Source organism: Squalius cephalus (genome assembly GCF_949319135.1).
Source record: "Squalius cephalus genome assembly, chromosome: 6".
Lineage (NCBI taxonomy): Eukaryota > Metazoa > Chordata > Actinopteri > Cypriniformes > Leuciscidae > Squalius > Squalius cephalus.
In genome coordinates, this window is record NC_137127.1 from 12,933,838 (window position 1) to 12,961,489 (window position 27,652).

The 27,652-nt window shown below is 38.5% G+C and overlaps 1 protein-coding gene across 1 annotated transcript; it reads left to right on the forward strand.

The window, feature by feature from the left end:
- Nucleotides 1–72: 72 nt before the first annotated feature.
- Nucleotides 73–12,832, forward strand: tshz3a (teashirt zinc finger homeobox 3a). The gene is made up of 2 exons (XM_079874471.1): nucleotides 73–761; nucleotides 8,176–12,832. Exons 1-2 carry the CDS (start codon nucleotides 722–724, stop codon nucleotides 11,217–11,219), a joined length of 3,084 nt encoding a protein of 1,027 aa, XP_079730597.1. The 5' UTR covers nucleotides 73–721; the 3' UTR covers nucleotides 11,220–12,832.
- Nucleotides 12,833–27,652: the final 14,820 nt, after the last annotated feature.

The window sequence follows — 27,652 nt, forward strand, 5'->3', positions numbered from 1 at the left end:
AACTCTTTTCCCCCTTCTGGGAGTAGGCTACCCATTAAAGGGTTAAGTTACATCCTCCTTGTCAGTGTAAGCGGTCTTGTTAATGCACTCTTAAGTGACATATTGGCAGTGTCTCAAAGTCCTACGAGCTGCCTACCTAGACTGCATTTTTGGGCATGGGGATTGTGCGTGGGAGTGACCGGTAGGAGCACAGGAAGCGTTGTTTGTCTGCTATTGTATAATTGTTGGTCAACGCACTACGCACGCATGATGTCTTTGGTCTTCGTCGCGTCTCTCTGATGTTTCACTGTCTCGCGCCATCAGCGTTGTCGAGTTAAACGTTGTGTAACTTTTATTAACTTTTAATCGCGACACGAAACCCCAGTGTTCGGTGCGTTATATCTAGCTGTTTTGGACACAACCAGACGTGTAAACGCCCCCATACTTTCTGCTAGTGTATCGGTTGCCGCGGACTTTTGAGTGACGTGACAAACTCGTAGCGATCGGCTAGGCGTTAACTGTCCTGCCGTGCAGTTTTCCTCATCACTCCAGCGGACTGGCTTTAAACAAAGACTACCGCTGAACACGGAGCACCTGGGCTTTCTCTTATGCCCAATGCGAAGTGGCGTAGCTGTTGTGACTGCGCTGTACTTTTGTTTAATGGTGACACGTCTGACTGGGAGCATACATAGTAGAAAATCGTTTCAGTTTGCGTATATAGACACAAAGTCTGCGCGCAAGTATGCCGCGAAGAAAACAGCAGGCGCCGAAACGAGCGGCAGGTAAGTTTATCTGAATTTCATTAAGATGCTCTTGTTCATTTGTCCTCCATTATGTACATATCGTTTTAGTACATTTCATAAGGCACAAAATCAGTGTATAATCGCTTTTATTTGCCTGGATTATCTAAACATATTTTCCTAATCCTAATTTGAGTCTTTTATTTTTGTCATGTTATTGATTCATTCAATTATTGAATTTTTATTTTATTTTTTTGCTTTTTTTTTGTCAGAAGTTAATTAAAGGTACAGTACAATTGATTCAAAATTACTTGAATACAGCTTTTGAATAATGACCAGTTTGTAATTTGAATTTTTCATTTTTGTGGGGCTTAAAAACAAAATTGTCTTTGATAACTGTCTGGAAATTGTAAAAAAAAGAAAAGCTATTTTAAAGACTGCAATTCTTTAAAAAGAGAGAGAGAGAGAGAGAGAGAAATATGCATACAGTAGCCTAAATAATTTTGGCATTATCCTTTATTAGCTTTTTTTTTTTTTTTTTAAATGGAGCTTAGTAATTTTGTTTCAAAATATTACCAACATTCTGGAAGCCATTTTGTTGTCATGTGACAAGAAAAAAAACCCCAGAAACCAGAAAAAATCGTTTAGACCCTCAATCTGTAGGCTATATCAAGGTCATTAAGTTGTTGCATAATAAGTTGTTGAAATGAGAAATATATATATATATAGGGAAATATAATATATAGTTATATATATATATACACACTTAACACTGGAATTTAAAATTTTAATCCTTTTTATCAGCTTATTATTTACACATATCCATTTCAGACTCTTTAAACTTCTTTAAAGAGGCGAAAACCACCGAAACTGCCTTCATGTTAACCAAAACATTATCTGTCTGGTTAATAGAATAGATCCTATCCTATTATTTGAAAGAGGAGGAGTTCTGGGGAATTTTTTTTATTTATAGCAGAGCTCTTTGAAACAGATACAAAGCCATTATTATATAGCCTTCACTGTTTGTGTGTGTGTTTGAGGCAGAGATGATGTGGAGTTTAATGGAGGGGTATGGCTTGCTCTGTTAGACTGGCCTGTCAGAACAGCTTTGTCTCATGTTGGATTTAATTGTTATCCTTGTGACAGCCTCATCCATCAAAGGCTTTAATGGTCAATCAGAGCAAGGCCATGTGAGTGCTCTCCTTCTTTTTCCCATAAGCTTGCCTAGGCTTTTATTTCATCAGTATGCTCCACCAAACTTCACTCATGGACCCTGTGCAGAGTGGTGACCATAGTGGTTTACAAGTGTGAGTTTATGGTTTACAGGTATGAACACATTTAGTGAAGTGCAATTTACTTTTAACCCGATGATGACCGAATTCTTGATTCTGATGCATTGTTTTTCTCTGTAAAGGATGTACAGCTCAATAGCCAATCTTGTAGGTGAAGTCTTAATGAACGATTTAGAGCAATGTACTCTTTCCCTATCTCTCTCTTGCCCTAAAGGTTTGCAGTGCTCTGTAAAAATAAACATTTTGCTTTGCTTTATTTGAGCACACCTAATTAGCTGTTAACTTGATGGATTCCTGACATGTGATTGGAGATGACAAGGTATGCGTCTGTCACCAAGTCATATTAGGTTTGTGCTCCCTTGATGTAATCAAGTTGATATTAGCCACTGTTACTGGCCTTTCCTATTGCCATAACCCAATTTAGCACCTTTACGTGACAAATGAGCTTTTTGGTGCCTGTCTTGAATCTAGATGATTCTGAACTGTTATGAGCGAGGAGACAAACATGTGGAACCACCTACAGTCCTTCTGAAATGGATGTTTTCATCTGTCTGTTAGGCTTTGAGCCATATTTGGAACGACAGATTAGACATCAAATCTATTTTGAGAGTTGTACTTTGTTTCAACTTTGTTAGTTAGATCTCTCTCCGTCTGTGTGTGGGTTGATAATGTGAGTTAATCGGACACTCCTCCGCAAATCCCACGGGCCACCCTGGCCAAAAATCTTCTTGGTTCTCAGGCTCTGTTGGGCGCGACTCCAGGCCCTGCCTTCTCCCTCTTTCTAAGGGTAAATTCTGTCGCTGTCAGATCTAAGGTGCGTGGCAGGTCATCCGGACAAGCGGCCATCAGTCATGCGTGGATGTGACGCAGGAGCTGGGCTTGATGGTGGCGGTGATGAAAGGGCAGGAAACCATAGAGGCCCACTATTCCCTAATCCAAACCAGTGTCAACATACCTCTCCAGCCAGGCATGCCTGTAATCACTGCCAACAGCTTCAAAACGGCTAGAACCCCATTGATTTACACATGGCTGAGACAAAAGATTAAAGTAATCATACACATTCTTGCATACACATTTCACACATGCACACAGATGGTGTGTTCACAAGTTTAATTTGTTCATAACTGTTATTGATGTGATGGGCAAATTTAGTTTTACTTTGTGAATGTTCTGTTTAATATTTAAAATTGCTTATTTTTTTCAATTTAAGCCAAATTTTGTAAGTCATAGCTGACTAAATAAGTATATGCCTTTTGCTATATGGGGTATAAGAGCTGGTCCATGATAATTAAAAGGAAAAATCTAGTTTAAAACACGTGCCAGGTTCATCGAAATAACTATACTAAACTGTACTATATATTTTTTAAATTGTATGGTTATAATAGTGTTATACTGCTCTTTGTTTACAAATACTAATAATTATTAATTTATAAATAGTTTTGGGGAGTCACAGCACATGAACTAACCTTGCTTTGTCATTAAAAAAAATCGAATTGTGTGATTTGCAGAGACTTATTGACACAGTCATGAAGGTCTGCAGGGATCCTCTCTATGACATAATTTCCTTTTTGATGTTATTATTTTAAAACTGCAAAGATTTTGCAGATAAAAGTGTTGTTTTTTTTCAAGTGAAGCAAATTATTTTTATTTTCTTAGAAATAACAGTAAAATATGCCCCCAAAAAACAATCTTAAGATATCTGAGTTGTATTACTCAAATATTTTTCACCTTATGCCCCCTGCAAAAACATCACAATGCCTTTTTTTTACAGGAATTAAAATCATGCTCATTGTAGAAGAGGTGTACAATATTTAAGTCATAGTATGTAGGCCTATTGATTGCATTTTTAAAATAAATTTAAATAGGACAAAAGATGAGTGTCACATCATTGACCTGCTATCTATCCAAACTCTCATTTGAACTAGCACTCTATTGTGGTTGTAAACTTATATGAATGTTACTTTGCTGTGTTGACAATGAAGATATCAATCTTCTGTTAAGAAGACAAGAATCCATCTCTTTTTTTCTCATGGGAGCTGGCTTTTAGCTTGTGGTCCATTTTAGAAAAATGAGTCAGTCTGGTCCTCAGGGGTCCAGAAACCAAACCCTGGTGGAGAAGATCAGCACAATGCCAAACCGTCAATTACCCTTTCAACAGAGCCGTTAATCACGCTGCCACCCTTTACTTCTGGCATCCTGACACATGTCATCTATCACCCAGGCTTTCCGAGACACTGAGGGAGGGAAGAAAGGAGAAATATTGTTGAGAATTGGACAGAAAAGGCTGGGGAGAACGTTAGGAAGTGAAAGATACAGGCCAAATGTTTAAAAGCGAAACGGAGATGGTGCTGTATAGGGTTTGTAGTTAGACTAAAAGAAATTGACACAGGCAAGAAAATTCAATAAATTGTCACACTGCTGAGTTAAGCTGTTAAGTCATTAAGTCATTGAAAGCCTTCTTTGAGTAGAGAACTCAGCCGATGACAGACTAAGATATATTACATGTTGAGCAAGTGAAACGACAAATGAGTTCTAATTTAGCTAAATGCATGATAATTTCTACTTAAGCAAAAGGTGGGAATGTCTTTCATTGCACATTTCAAAATTTTCACCTACCAAACCACCGAATCAATCAATCAGTCCTTCAATCACTGACTTTGCTTCTCAAGAATACACGTTTGCATGTGCGTTCATCTTCGTCTGTGGGTATTCACTTACGTGGACATTTGTACGTGTTGACGACTGCGCATTCCCGTCCAAGCTAAAAATGACACGCATCACTCAAGCACAGCTGGCCTGTAAATGAACTCTAGCGTTCTCTTCTACAGCTCTAGCCCTGCTCCATGATGGATGCTCCTTTAAAGAAAGAGATTAATGAGAGGTAGGCGGCTTAGAGGACCATTTATCACAGTGAATATTATTTGGACGGCTGTGTAAGCCTGTAACCTGAGCGTTAGAGAGGCATAGACAGAGCACAGGGTCTTAGATGTCCTCTCTATGATGGATAGCTTTGCTTTCTTTCCGTGTTTGTTACGAGACACCAGCTGTCCACCGGGTGGTCATTGCCGGATAAGATTGGGAGTTTGGTATTGCATTCCCAACGAACCCTTCCAGTATTCTCAGTGAACTCAATTCCTAGTTATCGGAAGCTCATTAAAGAGGGTAACAAAGCCTCGCTTGAAAGGTTGGGGGGTGAGTGGGTGGGTGACAGTCGTTTTTTTCCCCCTTTTTTTCTGTTGGTTTTTGCCCCCAACCTCCCCCACCTTGTCCCTGCAGAGTAGAATTATGAGTGCCATCCATCTCACTGAGTTCTTTGATGCTGGGCCATCATCTCAGCAGCTGCTGGCTTAGATACACATAGAATTGTTGCCAATCACTCTTGGCAGCTGAGACACATCAGACACACTGTTGTCAAGGGGGAAAAGGAATCAAAGGCACACAGAGTGATAATTAGAGAGATATCTCCCCTGAAAGGACGTTTATGGTCAGTAGAATTCCAGTCAGCAGAGACTGTTTGCCTTCCCGCATTTACAGTAAATGGTGAGTTTTAAGTTTCTTCAGCAGAGAAAGAGAAACACTGCAGAAAGGTTAAGACCCAGGGCACCGATATACGCCAACAGTGTTTTAGTTGTAGTTTAAAAATTAACTCTGTTCTTTCCACGATTCCAGCAAAGAACACTATTTTTGGCATGGGGGCATCTCAACATGTTGCCTGAACGCTTCTTTATTTTGATCAAAGTGTCATGTGTTGCACATTAGCATGGCCAGAAGCAAGAACAATTCTCACAGTTAGCCTCAATCTGTATCACACTGTGAGGTTGCAAGAGAGTCATGTGAGCTCTGAGGATGAAAAGCTGAAGTATTTACTGACAGAGAGCTTTATGTATGTCAAGCAACCATTCAAATGCATATCATAATCATCTTATTGGGTATTATTGTTACCTAATAAGACCTATGTAACAAGACTAATCTATGGCATTAAATGAGTTCCTCTGATTTTTACTTCATGTAAAAATGTTATCATCTAAAGAATCACATAAAGTGCAAAGCAGCTGTGAGTATGTCTCACAAAAATGCCTACTTTTAATTGTAATCATGTGTCTGACCTCTGTACTGTCTTAGAGTAATCAATAATGCATGCACCTTAAATAAATAATGTTATGTATAGTACTTGATGTTCCAATTTAAATGTCTTATGTGCTGTTTCTGTCTGTAGGGTGGAGGGGGTTAATGACTGGTCATATGGAGACAAATGTAATAGTTACATAAATCAAACAGGGCGAGTGCCACTAAAGTCTCCTGGATTTTTGTCCTGCTAGAGCTCATTGCACACATCACATTTTATTAGCTTAATAAATCACCCAGCCTGTCAATCAAGCCTTTTGAGAATAATTGGTTATGGTAGGTGCCTCCTGAGATGGATTATAAATCATTTGAGGTTAAAGATTGTGTTCAAATTTAGTGGGCTTTGGTTTTGATACACACACACACACACACATTAGTGAAAGTTTATGGTTTTTCTTAGGATGAACGTGTGCTTAACTTCTCCACCCCCTAACACCTTTATGAAGTCCCCCCCCTCCCCCTCAAAAAAAGTTACAGTCTTGTAGTCTTCGGCATTTGTACAAGAAAAAAGCAATTTGCCATTGTGAACCCTCAGTGTGTCACCGTAATTGTCTCAGGGATATGAGAGGGCAGGAAAATGATCATGTCATTGTAGTTACACCTGGTTCACCCTCTTTTCGAACTGCTTTGGAGTTCATGCCAAATCAGGCCTTTCAAATGACATCTTTTGATCAAGGCTGTCGGGCACGATCAGAGGAGATTGGCAAGTAATGGATACCTAGTGACAATCCAAATCTACAGAGGGGATAAGACTGGCCTGCACCTGCCAGTTATCCTTTAGAGCCCCCATCCTGCGGGCCGCCTGGCTGACAGCCAGTGAGAGGCTAAATGAGAGAAGCGTGGGCTTGTGAGATTGTGTATTATCATTTGAAATGAGAGCTATTTGTGCTTTAACACTCTTGTCAAGACTGTGGTGGATCTTGTAAGAGAGAGAAAGGAAGAGAGACCGTTAGCGTAGCACAATGCACTTGAATCACACATGCAGCAGCACACCATGTTAGCTTGTAATTCAAGGCCTGCTGTATTTCCAAACATCTGACATGTCAAGCATTTTTTTTTTGACATGAGCAACATAATCACAAATGCGCACACAAACAAGAGTGAATAGAGTGGAACAGAGACGGGGGGGGTTGGTATGGCTTTCAAGAGGGCATTTGTTCCACTTACGGAGTCAGAGTGACAGTGTCAAACTAGCAGGGGACAGGCTGTCAGGAGACGGGATCATCAGTCCCGAAGGACGGTGGTGGATGGGCTCTTTTGAGGGTGTGAGGGCAGCTGGCAGGGAGAAGGGCGACCGTGTCCCCTTGGATCTGTCATCTTGAGGTGCTCGAGCAGACACCTTTCTCGCAACATGTCACCTGTCCAAGGTGAATAGTCGTCAGGTGGGATTCAAAGTGACAGGTGGCTTATGTGCCGCCATCTTATGTCATTCCCCTTAACCTCTCAATCTATCTGTCCACCTTTTCCCTCTATCTATTTGTCTCTTTATATGTGCACAGGTGTGTGGACATGTGGGGAGGTGGGCCAAATGGTAGCAGGTGCAACCTCTTGTAAATAGCCTGATTAGAAGCTCAACAGCAAACATTAAGATTAAAAAAAGCTTTGATGTACACTTGACTAGACCAGACCAGCCTATTTCAAAATCTTAGTTCTAGAAGAGCGTTATTTCTTAGTCCTCCGTTATTTGTTTGTGGATGCACTAGTGCTTATGTGCCATTCAGAATTGAATTTAATTCCTGAATTTGATTTGCATTTGAATTGAGGCAGACAACAGTATACAGAATTGCAACCTGAATGTAAGACTTTGATATTTGTGGACCAGGGTGGAAGAACACCTGTGTTGAACCTCTTTAAATTGTAATTTCAGAAAGAGGAATTTGCTGAATTGCAATTCAAATTCAACTTCATGTGGGGTGTGGCCCATTCACTTCATTCATAGAAGAATGTCATTAGGCTAAATTTTGTTTTGTTTGTTTACATTTCAGTGCTACTTATGTGGCATTTACTTAATACATTTTTTCTCCTCCCCCCCCCTCTAGCTTATGATTCAGAGAATGTTAAGGAGACCCCCATAGAGACTGAAGATACTGGAAGTGATTGCTCAGTGGCCAAGGAGACACTACAGGATGAAAATGATTTGGGAGAAGACTTAAAAACCCCAATGGATGAACAAGATTCCCCTGCTGCTGAGCTATCAGGTCAGGATGTTGACAGTGAATCTCACATAAGTGAATCTAGTGACCCCACATCAGATACAGAGAGCACCCCAAACAAAAAAGAGGAGGAGGCCACAAGAGACTTTCTAAAAGACAGTCCTGAACACTCTGTATGTATTACAGACAGCCTAGAACAGATGAAGGCTATTTACAAAAGCTTCCTCAATAATCCCTACTGGTCCTTTTTGAACTTGAATTCCTCTCAACCGTATGCAGATGAACAGACAGCCAGTAGCAGCGGTAGCAGTAGCAGCAACAGCAGTCCTGGACGCAACTGCTACGATTGGCATCAATCTGCTATCGCAAAGACATTCCAACAGGTCTCTCAAAAACAACCTATTGCACTTGAACCAAGTATTTTTTCCACTGTTCAGCTCTACCGCCAAAGCACTAAACTCTACGGATCCATCTTTACCGGTGCTAGCAAGTTCCACTGCAAAAGCTGCAGTGCAGCATATGACACACTGCTTGATCTCACAGTTCACATGAATGAAACAGACCACTACCGTGATGACAACCTCGAAAGTGCTAGCAAGGGTGCCAAGTCATGGTCCAAGCCACGCAAGCGATCTCTTTTGGAGATGGAAGGAAAGGAAGATGCCCAGAAAGTCCTACGCTGTATGTACTGTGGACACTCTTTTGAATCTTTGCAAGACCTCAGCGTGCACATGATAAAGACTAAGCATTACCAAAAGGTTCCTCTGAGAGAGCCAAGAACAGCAATTGCTGCTAAAGTTGTGTCTTCATTCAGAAAGAGGGTTCCAATGGAGTTGGATGTTGCAAAATCTTTGCAAACAACGGAGCAGACAAAAAGTCCTAATGATGGGCAGGCCAACGATATTTTTCAGATGTACTCTGAACAAACCGACAATAAAAACGTTAAAGATCAGAAGACAACAAGCCGTGGTATACAGTTCAAGTCTCAGAATCTTAAATGTATGGAGTGTGGTATTTTGCATGATTCTATTCAGCACTTGAGTGCTCATATGGTGTTGACCGGCCACTTTGTAAAAGTTACCCAATCATTGCAAAAAACAGACAAGCCTCCTCATCCTAAAAGTAAGTCTGAGAAGTCTCAGTCAGGTACAACATGTTCTTCCCCTCTCTCAGCAACAGGAATCTTGGAGTCATCATCCATCACATCTGTAGCAACTGAGGACAACAAGAACAAGACACAAGAAATTACTTCTCAGAAAGACAGTGAATGCAATGAGTCTGCAAATGTAAATGATGCTAAGCAGAAATTCAGCACATTAACAAAGTCTGATTACCTTACTGAAGATGATCTGAAAGAGAGTCCTAAAATGGATTTTGATATTCTAAAATCACTGGAGAATACAGTTACATCTGCCATAAACAAAGCACAGAGGGGTGCCCCAAGCTGGGGCGGTTACCAGAGCATTCATGCAGCTTATCAGTTACAAAACCATCTGAAACCTGCTCTGCACAACTCAGGCTATATTTCCTCTTTAAAACAATCATCCAGTAGTCATGAAGTCCAGTCTTTAGACAAAAGTCATTTGATTCCTCCAAGCACTCCACCAAGAACTTCCTCAACCACAGTTAATCTCCATGAGGTGGACAAACTGGAAAACAAAGTAACCGTAACAGTTGCTGAAGTAGACAGGCAATTTAATGACTTGAATGGGCAGGGATCACCACATCGGCAGCTGCTGAATCTTAAAGGGAAATCACTGGTGTCAAAATCTCCAAGCCTGGATAACATGATTTCATCTATGAGCAATATCACTGAGAGTAACACAAACGAAAGGGAAATTCAGAAGCACACTCAAGACTTCAGAACTCACACCACCTCCACCTCAGATCTGTATGATGACGCTGGTCTATTATCTGCACACCCTGAGCCAAAACAACCCTCTGTCAGTCCTCTAAGTGCCCTTCAGTCTGTTATGAACCTTCATCTGGGTAAAGCTGCCAAACCGCTAAGGCCTGTCCAGGACCCTATGAGTATGCTTCTCAGGATGAGCAACAGCATGGCAGAAAGGGCCGCTCTTGCCGCTCCATCTGGACACTTGACGAAACCTAGCCAGACACATACGGACTGCCATGAAATTTGCAGAGACCAACCGATAGACTTGTCCAAAGGCAAAAGTGAACAATGTCTCAGAGCTGCTACTCTCCCAGGCAAAGCTGTGAGTTCCTCTGTGCCTGGTGCATCTGTGACTGAATCAACTAGTTCAAAAATCTTCACACCAGCGAGTCCTTTGCGTGAAAATGCCCTCTCTGACATATCAGACATGCTGCGAAATCTCTCAGACTCTCAAGTTTTGAAACCCCCAACACTTTTATGTAGGCCAGGGCAGTCAGAAATCGAAGGTTCTCATACATCAGATGAGGCAGAGGATACGTCAGTGGTGCACAAACGTAAAGGTAGGCAGTCACACTGGAAACCCCAGCACTTGCTGATTTTGCAGGCTCAGTTCACGTCCTGCCTGAGGCAGACAGCTGATGGAAAGTATGTGATATCAGACTTGAGCTCCCAGGAAAGGATGGTCATATCACAAATAACAGGTCTATCTATGACAACCATCAGCCACTGGCTGGCCAATGTGAAATACCAGCTCAGACGAACAGGCAGAACAAAGTTCATAAAGAACGTTGACTCAGGACACCCAGTTTTCTACTGTAGCGAATGTGCAACACAGTTCCAAGCTCGTTCTACTTACATCTGTCACCTTGAGTCACACCTTGGGTTTAAAATGAAAGACTTGGCTAAACTTTCTTCTAAGAATTTCAACCGGAAGATTATGAAGCATTCTAAAAGCACTTCCTTAAAACCTGTGCTTCCAGCTGTATCGCCAGCTAGAGGATGTCAGGAGCAACTGCTACCAGTGCCAGCGCTGTAACATACACACAAACTCGTACAGTTAACAGTGTATGTCAGGACATTTATTGTACTCCAAGTTGAGAACAGACAGTAGGATCATAGTGTAAAGATTCATTCACAGTTACTTACATATTGTTGCATTAACATACATAATTGGCCTTGTAGGCTAAGCTTTGTGATCTTTGGTGTTGTCAAGGGAATTTAGCATTAAAAGTTCTAAGGTGGCTTTAATGCCAGCTTTACCAAATAGATACTCTGTATAAGAAATCTATTAAATGTAAACATGTGTCTTAAAATTATGAACATTCTAAAATAATCATGAACATTTTGGGGGGAGATGTTTCTGTTCTGATGAGAAAAGAATGTAAATCTGTACATAGACAAACTACGTTATGCATATTTTCCAAAATATGGCTTGCTTTCATTATTGCCTGTGCTACTACTTGGTTTGTTTGTGCATAATGAATCTGATTTATTGAGATGTATAATTAAAGAACTGTATATAAAGTGTTATAAAATACTTAGTCTTAAACCTTTTTGTTGTTGATATAAATTGCCATGACTTGCTTTTTTACAGATGCGTTTTCACTTCTGTATCACTTCTTCATTTTTATTCTAGCCAGATTTGTTAATCAGTCTATTTAACCAGACATTTTTGACTGTTTTTATTTACACAATTTTTGTTGAATGTTAATACATTGAATGAGGCATGCCATCCATATATGTAAAATGTAAAAAACTGCAATCTTTTTATAGAAAAAACAAAAACAATTAGAAGAACAAAAACCTGTTTGTCTTTGTCTTAAATACTTGACTTTCTGTCATACATGCAATTCACATTTTTATTCTGTTTCATTGATGTGTTTCTGATTAATTGGCACCAGTTTAACCTGATTTCAGCATTCAGTAGGCTATATTTAAATCCCATTGTTTAATTAGTCATCCAAGAGTCCAAAACACTCAGTTTTCACACTCAATGATCTTATTATGTGTGACCAGTCATTGGATCGAGGCTTTTTCATAATTTGAAATCTCATGATTGTGCTGCAGTTACTTCCTCTTTAGTGCAGATCTTTTAACTCTTACCATGCCAAGTTTAAACATCTACTCAGATATCTGTACTCTTTGTAATGTTATCTTGTTTCCCATTCAGTATTGACAGATATAATTGAATTGACATTGTTGTGTCTTTTTGTTTTGTTCCTTTGGCACAGTGAATTTAGTGGGGGTAGTCACGCCTCAGTGGTAATAAAATAAGAGAGAGAAAGAGAGAGAAGTGCTCCCTGTCAGAGTCACATCAGCCTATGTCATCGCTCTAATGAATATCATCTAAATTGCTTTGTATATCTGAACAGTTTGGATGTCAATCTAATTTGAGCGCATGCACTGATGGGAAGGGGCCCAGACTAATGAGAAGAGAGCTACGTTTGACAGTGCAATAAGCTTCAACCTGATCAGACAAGTTTGAACAGGAATTCTGACACATGTGCCAATCGAGAAAAAAACGTTGATGTGAAAACAGTAGCTTGAATTTGATATGAAATGCTGTACAGATTGTACTAGTGTCATGCTTATTTCTTGTCTGACATCTTGTCTGAAGTTAGCTGTTATAAAACTATAGCATGTGGGCCAGCACCTAAAAAAAAGTGATAAATTACTTCAAACATAGATTTTCAAAACATGTTACTTCTATAGTGTGGATCTCTGTTCTGGTGTAATTAGCAAAACATTTCATGGTTAACCTGAAATAAATTGATCACTGAGCTAGAACAATCTTCATCTTATCATGGCCTCTTGGAAATCCTGTTCACCCGCTTCTTGAGTGTCAGTTCATATTGTGACCAGACCTGAGTTGATGTGACAGTTTATGACAGCTCCAGAGCACTCATGGGACAGAATCGAGGCAGCTGCCCACAGAGTCCACACTGACTGAATTATTCTCAGCACAAGGGTACGGGTTAAGGTCATTTTCCTTTTCTTAAAGAATGGGAAAATTGTCCTACTACTGAAGTACAGTCAGTTTAAATTAAGTTGGACATCATTTATGCTGAAGTGCTTTAAGTATGATTTAAATGTGTTATTGGTTCAGTCATGGAAGATCATGAGTTAAAAACTAAGCAGTATGAAGAATTATGGTGCATTACACCCTTTTCGATCTGCCCAATAAACTCAAGAAAGTTGTTGTATGTCCAAAATATTTAACAGCTGGACAGGGAATATTTTGAGCAGCTGAATTGCTATTCACTACCATTTCCCCAGACAGCTGTCAAGAGCATTTTGGCATGATATCTGACAGATTTGCAAAAGACACTCGTTTCAGGGCATTACACCATACATTGTTAATTTAATGCATGATGACACGACCAATTATAGTGAGCTACATGCTCAAATAGCATGTCAAAAGCTGTGTATCAATCCTTTTGATCCTGTTTTCCAACACCTTAAGTGATACCTCAAGCAACATTTCTGACTGCGAGTGAAGTGCTGACCAAGTAAAACGCTTGAGAGGAACACACTGGCTGATCTAGCTATATTTGCAAGAAAAGGAAGGTCTAAAACAAGATGTGTTGGTGTATAAATAAAAGCATATATTTCATTTTATACACTAGAGTGTACCAAACAACCCCCAAGAGAACTGTGATATCTCTCTGAGAACTATAGTTTTGGTTTTGCTCAATGTATTATTGTATTCCCTGCCTCTCTTGACAGAATTAAGAAACAAAAAACTTTTTTGAACATGTTGGCTGTACCGCCCTACAAAATCTTATAGTCATCACAGAAAGAAATCAAATAAATACATTTCAAATATTTACAAACAAAAGACTCTTGGAACACCAGTGCAAACGCCTTATGTAGATTGCCTATGACTGCATATCTATAAGATGTGTTCTGCACCCAGTATTTCTGGTTAGATTTACTTTGTCCATTTAGCGCTGTATTATAATGGGGACAAAAAGTCTGAGAGCTGATCATTTGGGATTTAAAATATATATATTGAGCATTTAATAAAGAAAATAATGACATAAAAAGAAAATTCCAATTTCATTGCATGATGTTTAATTTCACAAGTTCATTTGCCCATTTAACCTTTTTGGCTTGCTGTCTGCAATGGAGGGGCTCAAGGAAGCAGCTTCAACTCGAGCTGAGATATACCCCCTCCTGCTTGGAAGATGAGTATGGTAGCAAGATGCATAAATTATGTTGGTGGAGTTGGGGAGGTGGAGGGATGCCGAAACGGCTGATGCCAGAGCATGGTAAGTAGCTGTTTATGTGCTCCACAGATTAGGGTTCACTCCTCCCAAAATTACATTTAGGAACTTCACTTAAAACATTTTCACTAGAATAATTCTAGAATAATATCTTTTAGCAGATCAGATCTTGTTTGTCTATCTGGTTAGATTTAATTGTTTGTTTTGATTGTGCATTTATATATGGACGTAAAATTGTGCCAAATGTTTAAGACCTCAAAAAAATCTCACCTTAAACCTGGAAATAACTATATATATATATATATATATATATATATATATATATATATATATACATATATATTGTTTTAAATGAAAAAATAATGCAAAATATAGTAATCACTAGTCATAGATGGATGCTTTTGTCTATCTTGTTTCATTTGAAATGACCTCATTTTGAGCAGAAAAATGTCAGACATGTCAAGATTTCAAAAAAGAAGCTGAACATTGTAGCATGCTAGCTCTCTGCCATCGCCAGAGTTGTCTGACATGGTGGCAAGACTTCTGACATTGTGTATTCAGAATGATCTGACAAGGCATCCACTCATGTTCTGTCAAGGCTCATTCAAAATGTGGTAATGGTCTCATCCCTGTCCATCGTCCCTCTCCGCACGCCTCAGCCGTATGCATAGGTGGCGTTTAGATGCAACGTCCCAGAAATGCATGAGCTGAGCGCTTCACGCGACCTCCTGGGCCGAGCTAGCCGTCCGGAGATGGCAGGGGACGCGATTCAGTGTGACACTCCTGGTTGGAGCTGCCAAACTGCCACTTCCTGTCCCCTTTATTCACACATTGAGGGAGTTGAAATACAGTGTTTTGAAAATCACTGATAAGACATCTGTCTGCTTGTCTGGGCTTTCTGTTTGACTGTCATGATCATGTTTGGCCACCTCTCATTCAAAGTCAATGCCAGCTCTAATCTGCATTACAGAGGAGCAGATAGTGCTGCTACAGCATTTAATGGTCAGTTCAGTTATGTCTAACCTAATTAAGAAAGTTTTACAGATAAAAAGTTTAACAGAACAAATAAATAAAATCTTAATAGACTGTAAAAATGAAAAGATCATGGAGGAACCTTTTGGAGTTGCTAATTCCTGCAAGCAACGTGCGAAAACGTGCTAATTCATGCTAGCATTGTGCTAATCCATGTTAGCAATGTGTTTAAACATGCTAACAATGTGCTAATTCATGCGTACCATGTGTTAAAACATGGTAGCAATGTGCTAACTCATGTTAGCAATGTGCAAAAACGTGAATTCATGCTATCATTGTGCTAATTCATGCAAGTAATGTGCAAAAACATGTAAATTCATGCTATCATTGTGCTTATTCATGCTATAGCAACATGCTAATTAATGTGAGCAACATGCTAATTAATACTAACAATGTTAAAACATGCTAGCAATGTGTTAAATCATGCTAAAAATCTATCTATCTATCTATCTATCTATCTATCTATCTATCTATCTATCTATCTATCTATCTATCTATCTATCTATCTGTTTTCTGATAGACTGTATTGCCTACTTCAAACTTTCTAGTCAGGCGTTCTCAAGCCAACTTCAAAGTTTGTCTCGACAAACATTTTTGTCAGGACAGTGGCCCTCCAGGACTGAAGTTGCCCATCCCTGGCCTAGAGAATGTCAACAGTGAATCAACAGTGATCATAAACGGCTGTTGAGTATTCTCACTAAAAACGAGTAGAGGCTTGGACCCGGAAACAGTATTCCTTACATCATGACTTTGCACCTTAAATCTGTTATGAGATTAAATGTTGTCACATTTACTGTTGTTCTGTGAATGTTCACAGGTGAATTCCAGTCATTTCAATAGGAATCCACATAATCAGGAATTTCTTGTGAAGTCAAAAAAATTCAGTATGGGTTCAAGTTGGTCACTCGAATTCACTGCATTGATTGACCAACTTAAAAAGTTGAGCTGGTTAAAAAAGATTTCTGAGTTGTTATTCATACATTACAATTACATCGCTACATGCTTTGACATTGGACAATATACCTTTTTTCCAACAAAATTTCACAGAAATTTCACAAATGTAACTCCACCTTTACTCCGTTCCAACATAAAATGCAATCAACAAAATATTCATAAGGAACGTTTGAGGTTATTAAAGGAGAACTCCGGTCAATTTTAACATTGAGCTAATTTTTTTGTACATTTGGAGTGCTGTCAATACAGAGAACAACGACAAAAATCGGTGTTGCCTACACCGAGTTATTCTATTTTTAAAATTTGCACCCTGTTGACTTCAATGGGGCAAGTACTAAACCTGCTTTTAGCCTCTTAACATCCTTGATGTGTCATTACAAGTGCACAGAAAATGTGAGTGATTCCTTCTGAGTGAACACGAGTGAGTCTGACTGCAGTAGATGTGAAAGAAATGTATAAAAATGATGTTATTTAAGTCAGCGCAAATACCTTTGTTTACATCCTGTTTTTCGGTTGAAGTCCAAAGTAGTCGATTGCCGAGTTCACGCGCGTGATCATAGGTATTAAACCTATGCGTGTGAACTCTGCAATCGACTACTTTGGACTTCAACCGAAAAACAGGATGTAAACAAAGGTATTAGCTCAATGTTAAAATTGACCGGAGTTCTCCTTTAACGGGTCAGAAAAGTGAAAAGGTGCTGCAGCTTCGTTTTTCCTCTTTTCTGGTGGATGGTCCTGGCACTTGATTTTCAGGACTACAAGAGGTTTTTATTCCTGTTCAAACGTGTACAGAATACTATGCCAAGTATGCCAAATACTATATTAACGTGACAGTTGTGAAAATAAAAATCATTTCCCAATCCTTGTGACATTTCAAACCTGTTTTACTTTCTGTTTGTAGAACCCAAAAGCATGTCTCAGACATAATGCAACCCCAGGCACCGTTCACTTTCATATCATGAAAAAAACTGTATATCATTCATGAATCCATTCTTACGTGAACTCATCTCATTCAATGCAATGCAACAATTTATGTAAAAATGGATAAGTATTCTATTGAGCTACAAAAATGTTACAGAAAATATAAAAAGTATCATGTGAGTTCACAATTCATGTTATGAGTTGTGTAAGGCCCGCTATATTGGTCCAATTGCCGGTTCACCAATACACGGGGAAGGTATCACATGTTACTGTCCTTTTCTCATGCAAAGTATTGGTTGGTTAAATGCAATACATTAATCATGTATTCTCTCGTTAATTCATCTGACTCCATAAATGAAAGGTTTTAATAATATCTGTGCCTCACTAAAAGTGAGCGAATGTTTGACTATTCCTTTTAACCATTAAATGAACAATGTCAAAATCAGTTAAATTAATAATTTAATATTTCAGATATCAGAGATAAATTCCACAATCAATTCAAATATCTAGAACATGGTTATACATTGGTTACACCAAAGAATCTTACCCAGTTTGTACCTGAGATAGAGAGAGAGAAAGGGATAGAAAGAGAGAGAGAGAGAGAGAGAGAGGGAGAGAGAGACAGAGACCCTATTCCATTCGTGTCCAGCAAAGAAGAGACCAGAGACCCAGAGCACACCTTCCTTTATCCCCTTGACCAGGTAACATGGGGGATGGGGGAGGCCACACTCAAAATGGCTTCTTATTCAACAAAAGGGGGGTGGCATTATCTGGACCAGTTTTCTCTAAACTTCTATAAACCTTATTTCCTTTTATTTTATCTATCTGGATATGAGATATCTGTACCACTCACTTTGAGACATTTCAAATGACACCAAAAACGTAACAGTCAATGATAAACATTCACATTAAACCATGTTCTTGTATGAGTTGTTCTTAGTAGTTTGTGAGAGGAAGTCAGGCCGTGTGGGGGAGGTCGAATGTTAATTAGCCATCAGGGCCTTTTGCCTCATGCAGGCCTCAACCAGTATTTCAGTCTTACAGTTGTAAGTCTTATGAAGACTCACCACATTACAGCACCTTGTCTAACATTATCAGTGAATATCTCCCAAACTATCATTGAAATTATATTTACAGATAGTTAAAGAGGATAAATAAATAAATAACACAATAAAAACACAAGCACAGTCAAACATTAGCTACAATTTCACACAGAAAAGGTAATAGAAATAAAGTACTTACATGTGCTTCTGGTACTGAAATTCAATGTAGCCTGACATTTTAAAATTATTTCAGAAATTTGTTCTGGGGAAACAGAAGAACAAAGCTGATTATATCCATGCACAACATAAACATATACTTATTGGCAATCAAAGGGCTTTAAAAAATGTATTTGAGGGAATGGGGGCACCTGTAAGTAAATAAACAATTATATTAACCACTTGAGTAACATCATGTAGGCCTTTAGGCCTATCTAAAGAAATGGCAATAATGGCACTTATCTGCTAAAATGTCGCCTAAATAAAAACAGTTGTACAATACGCTGAATGACTAAAAAGCATCAAAAGACTAATAAATGGCATTAAGTTGATTTTGTAGCACTGCACATTGTTCATTACATTCGTTAGCAGCGCGGCTAAATCATTCATACCCGATAGCCTACCATGCATGCAATAGCCTAACAATGAGTGGTAAACACTAAAACATTTTATGTATAATAATAAATTACGCATATGTATGTGTGAACATATATTGAGTAGACTGTGTATTTATTTATTTGGCGAGTGCACAAACCTTATAATGGAAAAAAACGCAGAAGTGGCTGCAGGCTTTGATGAGAAGAGCCGTTACTTTTTCAAATATGAGCTGAGCTTTTTTTTGCGCGCAAGCAGCGCGAGGATCCATAGAGGAATAGCAGCAGTTTCGAGATAACATAACAATTTTCTTCTACTCCTTCTTTTTCTTCTTCTTATTAATGTTGTTTAGGGTTTAAATTACAATATAAAATATACTGAATAACTGTACTAAATGGATACAGAATCAAACGTAAGTAGCCTATAATAATACAATTAATATGAGCATTATTATTAATAGTAAATGTACTAGCAGTGCTCGAAGTTGGCTGGTATTAACGGAGAAAGAGTTTTGAGGCACTTAAAATACATTTTGAAGTCCCTTGAGTATAGGCTATGGAGAGGCTATTTGAAGCACCTTTAGGCTACCGTGTGTCAATTACTGACACTGTTGATTTGATTGAATATAGCCTAATGCCTATGCTTGTGTTTATGTATTTGTGTTTATGCATCTGTGTTAAATGTTGTGTTATGATTTACAGTAAGCCTGTGATGCATTGGCTGCTTTTTCTTGAGCCCAAGACAAATATTCACTTTGGGATAATGAAGGCTACACCTTAACCTAAATGTTGTTGCTGAAAATTGAACGCGACATCAATGTATTACATAGTAAAATTATTATTAAACATGATTTTCTAGTTTCACTCTGCTTACACTGTTTAAAAACACTGAATGACAATAGCAAGGACAGCCACTTCTTCCAATCAGTCATATAAGCCGTTTCAGTTTTTCAGTAATTTGTAGCCTTTTAATATTGTTCAGACAGCACAAACATGAACACAAACACACCCACAGTCTCTCATGCTTCTTTCCCCATACCTTCAACATGTCAGTTCAGCACAGAAGAATGACAGAGATGTGATAACGTGTTGGAGAACACACGCACGTACATCTTTGCATACAGACATCAAAGAGGTGCAGAATCTTGTCAAAGCTGTGAACATCAGCCTGTGTGCTTGGCAGGGTGAGTCCTTCCCTCATGAAAAAAATGCCCCAATAATAACATGAGCTGTGAGACAGAGGTGTCAACTCTGTCCATCAGCTTGGTGTGAGGATATTACATTTTACCTAAGAAAGAATTCACAAAGGAAACATCTGTAGTCTGTAACAACTCATTGTGCATTTATAAATGGCTAGACTTAACAACATTTGCTTTCAGATTAATAAAACAATATGCTATTGCTAAACTGAATAAAACAGTTTTTCAGATAAAACGTGTGCACATATAACTTAAATGTGGAAAATACATGAAATTCTTACCTTTTATAAAAATGTATATTAAAATTATTTGAAAAGATCATAAGAAATCATCAAAAATAAATAATCCTATTGGTCATCATTGGTCATTTTCCACATATTTCCTACAGCCATCACGTAATAATTGAATGCATTCGTTTACCTTAAGAATACAAACACAAAAACAAGAGGATATATGTAATCATGTTCTAAAAGTAACATTTCTCTATTTATTAATGTAACTATTTATATAATTAATAATCATCATGCCATATAAGTATCTACAGTGAAATAATGCGTTGTATAAAAAGGATAACAATTGCAGAAAATACTGTAGTCGCATTTAGAGTAAAATACCATGTTGCAATGCATATATTGTATGATTTCTCTCATCTCTTTACATTTTCTGTTTATTATAGAATATAGTTAATTAATGTGCATTTTATTTCATTTGCTGTTGTTTTACAAGCCAGTTACTAAACAAATGTATCCTGAAATAAACACAAACACAGGCACCGAGCGCAACATGCTTGACTCTGCCAATGTGATCTGACTTGACCCTGTGACAGGTGTACTTGTCAAGGACGAGCCTGTCCCTTCCGATTCCGCTTCATGTAAATGCACAAGAGACAAGAGTTTTCATGTTTTTTGCGTGGCAGGAATCAAATCTTTTTTTGTTTCAGTGAAACAGTAAATACAAACTCTTTGAATGATTAGACAACAATTCGACAGCAAATATCATAGATCATGATTAATAATCCACTGCAGAGGAAACATGAAATGCAGACATCATTAGCATTGACTGTAACTGTTGCAAAACCCATTCTGACACTCTTCTGATTAATGTGAGTTGGCAGACATCAGCGTCAGCTTTAATCTGAAGGCGATGATAGGCTTTGAAATATGGCCAGGATATTGTAAACTCTTTAAAAACGTGAATGCCTCATCCAGACAGATTTAATAGAACCTTCCTCCCCTGCACTGACCCAATCATGGGATTTCAAATGTGATATATAACAAAATGCAAGACACTCATTAAATTGCATATGCCAATTTTCTGAGCATACTTTAATAGGCTATTTGATTTAATTCTCATGTTCTGTTGAGATTAACTTTATTGTTGTCATGTTTGGAGTCCAAGTGTGAAAACGGTAATAGCAAAATCGAAATTAACGTCTTATTCTCCTGTCAGTATTTTTATATAAGTTCCTCGAAGCCCAGTAAGCATACGTATATGTCTCTTTTAAACAAATGTACTTTTAAAAAATGTGATTGGCAAGATGACTCAAAAATGATTTAAAATAAGGCAAAACAAGCATTAAAATAAGTAGAAACAACTAAAAATAAAGATTGTTTTTACATTTTAATTCATCACCTCAACAAGAGGCTACAGAGATACAAATAACCACTTTAAGAAGGAACTTCAATAACTTCTGCATGATCAGAACATAGTGAAAAAAAAGCATTTCCCTGGGTAGTTCTAAATGAAGAAAAGTACATTGTAAACAGACAGCTATGAAGTTATGAATCCCGGAGAACGCAAACCATGCTTCGTCTGGAGGTGGGGGAGACTGTTTATGCAAAGTTAGCCCCCAACCCACCACTGTCTCTCACATCATCATTCACAAGAAGTGTTGCTATGACAGCGGGATATTGACAGGTGTGACAGAACTTTGATTGCAGCGTCAGCCTCCGAGCTGGGGCTTGTCATCTGTCAGGTGTGAGCAAAGCTCTGCTGGGCTGATGACACTTACAAATATGGACGACAGAAAGAGGGAATGTTTTAAAACACTTAGATAATGATTTAACTGATGGTCCTGTTCCTGTGTGGACATCATACATTTACATCTCGACAAACTGCACCAATGACACTACTAAACTTCATTCAACCCATTGTGAGAAATCAACAAATTGAAGATACACAAGCACAGGAAACACTTATTAAAAATAACCAATGACTTTTGTGATCTTCATTCTAATTACGTACGTTATTGAATGCGTGATTGCGTAACTCGATGCCTGCTCAAAGGCCTCAGCAGGACCAGTTTCAATGGCCACCAGGTACAAATAAAACATTTGATTGGCTGAAGAATCTGTCATTTGGACAGATTAGGGTCCACCCCCTTTTTCATTTTTTCCTTTGGGATTTTTAAAAAGTCTTTGCTAAAGCGTTATAAGCCATGAATTAACCAAGCCAATCAACGAGGTGAATCACAACACTACAAACTTTGATTTGAAGCAAAAACTATTTGAAAATCGGACAAAAATATAAAGGTTCAAGACTGTGTACAAGAATACAAAGGTTCAAGAGTGCTGATCGCAATGCTTAATGGGATTGAAGTTCTTTCCCTAAATAAAGCCATTAAGGCCTTAGTTAGGGAAAGAACTTCAATCCCATTAAGTATTGCGAACAGCATAATCAGATTAAAAACTTCTCATTTAAAAATGTTTATTATATGTAACCACAATATAATGTAAGTTAAAATATGTATACATATACAAACGTTTAAGTATTCTGATAGCGTAGTGAGACTGACTCGATTTTCGTCGATTTTTCATGGGAGTGGGCGGAGCTAATGAGATCTTTTGGCACATGCTGCTATTTTCGACTCTCTGATTGATGTCATTTTTGGTACAGCATTATGGGTAATGTAGTTTTTCAACTCGAATTCTGCTGTTAAATACGACTATTTCAAAACTAAGTTGAAATAATGCAGGCTAACGGGTTCAACAGAAGCTATCAATTAACAATTATCAATTCAAACAACACAGAAACAGATAGCAAAAATAATAAACCATTAAATAACATTTCTCACTTTGCTAACAAAAAAAGCAAACAAAAAAACTGTGTACATGGCATAAGCATACAAATGTGAATGCATATGCAAATCTAAAAGGACAGCTCAAATTTGAGTTTAAGAAGGCAAGAGAAGACAATGTGAATGGAGGAAAAAGATGTTTCCCTGTCACCACAAGTGTTTGGAAGCTTTGACAGGCACATCTCACACAGGCTGACAGCTCTGTCAATAGCCCCAGGATGGCAGGTCTGATTGACAGCTAGCAGGTGGTGGCTGAATGGAGTTGTCAGGGCAACTGTCAATCAGCAGCATTGCCATGGAAACAAGGGAGGTAACACAGCTGCCCATGGTGATCTATTGTTTTACCAGTCAAGCACATGCATAGTAGAACACTTTCACTGCAAATCTCCAAAATGAATGTAATTGCTTCACATGTTTTGTCTCTGAAAATTGACATAGGCTATATAAAATCAGACCAAACAAGCATAGTAAAATCAGGAACAAGAATCCATCTCAAGCATGCAATAAAAAAAACAGCTCTCTATCTTTTCAGCTTCATTCATACTGCTAATTGCACTCAAGCTAAATCCAGGGCAGGTTTGTCATTCGAGCATAAATTGATACTCCCCATCTGGCTCCATTAGATGTGTTAACTACACAACTAATTGGTGTGTAATTGCCGTTAATAACTGTTGCTTTGAGATGAGAATCAGATGTTTCAATTATGGGGTGAAATGGCCACTCTGAGGCACTGTGGTTTGGTATAGCTGATATGTTGAGTCTAATGATGACATATCCAGACTGAGCTCAGTCACCTCGGAGAGACTCTGACCCCTAAAATGGTGGATCAGCATGAGAGACCAGCTGGACGTTATAGAGCTCATTGGCCCAGAAGCGATTATTAGTGCGATCCTTATCAGTGACAGTTTCAGTAACACAGATGCCCCCCAAGCCCTTGAGACAGTGGCATAAAATAGAAGGCACCACAGTGGCTCTACATTCATTATTTACTGACACACCAAAAAATCTGAAAACACTGACCTATGAGTGAGAATTAAAGTGAGAGTTCTCCCAAAAAATGAACATTTTGTCAGCATTTACTCTCATGTTGATTTAAACTTTTTCGTATTTCATCTGTGGAACACAAGAGAAGTTTAGCAGAAAGTTCATGCTGCTATTTTCAGTTAAATGGAAGTGAATGGTGACTAGAGGTTGTCAAAAATGAACAATGATAATCAGTATGTGTTCAATATAAGAAAAAAAAACCCCACAGGCTTGGAAAGTAATTGTAACGCTAATATCAACATAAGACGACGATGATGATAATAATCCAAGGTTTATTAAATAACAACTAATGAGACCAACATGCGAGAACACAAACAATTCTGGACAATGAACTGAACGAAGGGAGGAACTTAAATACACAGTGATGATTAACTAAAAGACAAACAGCTGTAATGATTAGTGTCCATGGTGAGTGACTGATGTGTGGCAAGAACTAGAACAAAGGAGCACATGTGATGTATTAAAACAAACTGAAAGTCCATGAAAACAGACTAACTAAACATAACTGTGACAGTCATGAGGGTGAGTAAATGGTGACAGAATTTTTTTTTAACTATAGTTTTTCCTTGAAACCAAGCTTTGCAGTCCAGCTAAATAACATAAAAAAATCAACTCCAAGCCATTTTAAGCATGGCTTGAGATCATGCTTGAAAAAATTTGATTCGAGTTGATCATTCAGTCTTTCTAGACAGAAATTAATTGAATGGACTATGCTTCATTCAGCCCAGCTGCTGACTCAGAATCTGTCCACATCCAAATGTCAATGTGCTGATGGATAAGTCTGCAGTCAAACACAAATGACTGATACCGGTACAAACAAAGGCATTAATGGAGGCAGTCCTACTCAGAAGTACTCAGTCCTTGCCTTTAAATGCCAAAAGTAATAATGGAGCACTCTCTGGACTATTCTGACTGTTTCCAAGAAGGTGAATGTTTTGCGAACCTTATAAATGACTCTTAAGATGTGCCTGTGATTTATTATGACATATCACATCATTCAACACAAATACATAATCTAACATGACTAATAGGCCTACAAGCTTGAGTTGCCTCAATAAAGTTAGTGACAAAAAGACATCCTGCCACACACCAATGGCTGATTTTATATTTGCGTTACTATACAGTAAATATATATATATACATATATACATACTGTATATCATCACTGGCTAAAGGGGCGTTCGCCGGTCACATTACACATTTCGTTTACATTGACTTCCATTCATACGCATGCGTCAGACTGTTATGGAAGGCCAATGGAGCCAAAACGTGTGAAACTAAAGTGTAAACGTATAATTATGCATTAACACTTAGTTTGACATGTTTTGGCCCTATTGGCCTCCAATAGCCCACAAACGCATATGAATGCGAAAAGTTTCACATTTCATTGCGTGAACAAATTCGCATCACATGAAAATGTTTTTACAAGATCGATATGTCACATATGACCTCTTGGCTGAATTAAGAGAAAGATATTTTTGCAGTAAAGTTGAGTAGGCTAGGTTGTATATTTTTTACTATTTGTTATTCATGTTCAAAAAAAGACGCTTCATATCATGACTGTTGCAGTGTCCGAATACATTTTGCACGCACAAAGTCTAAGTGTGTGACCGCAGCTTAATTAAGGGCAAGCTCACATTGGTCACACTAAACAACAAGAGGCTTGTTCGACTTGCAGCTCTGCGCAGACCAATCGGTGGCTGACTTGAAGCAGTGCATGCCGGTTCGAAATTTTGTCCGTCTTGATACAGCGCCGACACACCACGTGACTGTGACGTATGCCATCAAAGTACCACGAGAGCGATTCGAGAGCAGCCGGCTGATTCATTCTGCGCAGATTCTCCAGAGGAGCTGCACGAGCTCTGAGGCTTATTCGACTTGAACCGGCGCTGCACAGACCGATCAGTGAATGACATCAAAATAACGCAAGAGAGAATATTGAGCACTGCAGACGGCTCCTTATGCTTTTGAATTGCTCTCGCGGTACTTTGATGTCATAAACCGATCGGTCTGTGCAGCGCAGGTTCAAGTCAAACAAGCCTATTATGACGACACAACTGTTCCACGATTGGCCGAATCCACCTCATGAAAACGATCACGTGTGTTTTGTGTTTATTAGAACACCTTATGTTCCACTAAAGCTCACAAATCTGTTTTTCATAACAGTAAATTCTCTTTTCATGTAGTCACGATGTTATATTGTGTCATGTTTATGAAAATAAAACTGATTAAAAAAAACACAGACCCCACTACATTGGTATAGGCTTATGTTGAACTTTGCTCTTGTACAAACAGACGCTGTTGCAGACATAAAGTATTAAATGGAAACGTATTTGAAACGTGTGTATTTGACAAATATTGCATTTATTTCACTTCAGCTGTGGTAAAGTATGCAAACACCACGTGAGAGGTCACTACGGGAAGCAGAAAGCGTCCGACTTCACGACTCCTTTCCGCCTGCACGCGGCAACTCTCGCCGATCGGTTACATCCAGCCGCAGCCGATGTTGAACACACGTACACACCTGAGGTTTCTTGTCATCTGTCGTCATCTTGTCATCTACATGCATACTACACAACACAAAGAAGACTAGGTGTACAAACTTCAAGACATTTGATCAAGAGGCAGTCCTGACCAACAGCGAGGGAAAAAAGTTCTCTCACATAAATTCACGCAAATGATTAGCCTATGAGATTTATCTGCACTGTGATTGGTTGAATTAGTTCTATGGAATGCCTGGTCTGCTAAAATAATAAATAAATACACATACGATACATACAGAAATGTAAATAAAAAAAATCTATAATAAAAAAAAAAAATAGGCTACAATAAGAATTGACATACATGATGATGCAAACAATTAATAAGGTTAGAAAAAATGGAAATACATTTTAGGGGCGAAATATCACAGCTTAATGGAAAAATGTGTTTTTGGAAATTAAATTAAAAATGCATTTGCCTTTAAAAATCCGAGGGGGCACGACAGGTGCTGTTTGAATGGGTATAATGCTTGAGTGTGTAACTATCTACAATGTATGTCTTGAGATGTGTGTATCACTAGCAGCGTTTACATGAACACCTTTTGTTTGATTTAATCCTGAATAATTCCAATTGATGATTAAGACGTGATTAATCAGTATCTAAGAGCAGCATCTTTGAAATATACTTTAAGCACTTGAATTGTCACATGTTGTGCATGCAAAATTAAGAAATCACGTTGATCATCCTTGCGTAGACTTCAATGTAATGCAAGAATGTAATGCTCTTCAATGCATTCTGAGCTGGTGCGCGAGTCTCATCAGCAATAAACGCAAGCTCTTATCAGCCCCATAAGGTGTCCCTGTGGCCTCAAAGCGTTGCACTTGCCACTCTGAGCTCGATTGC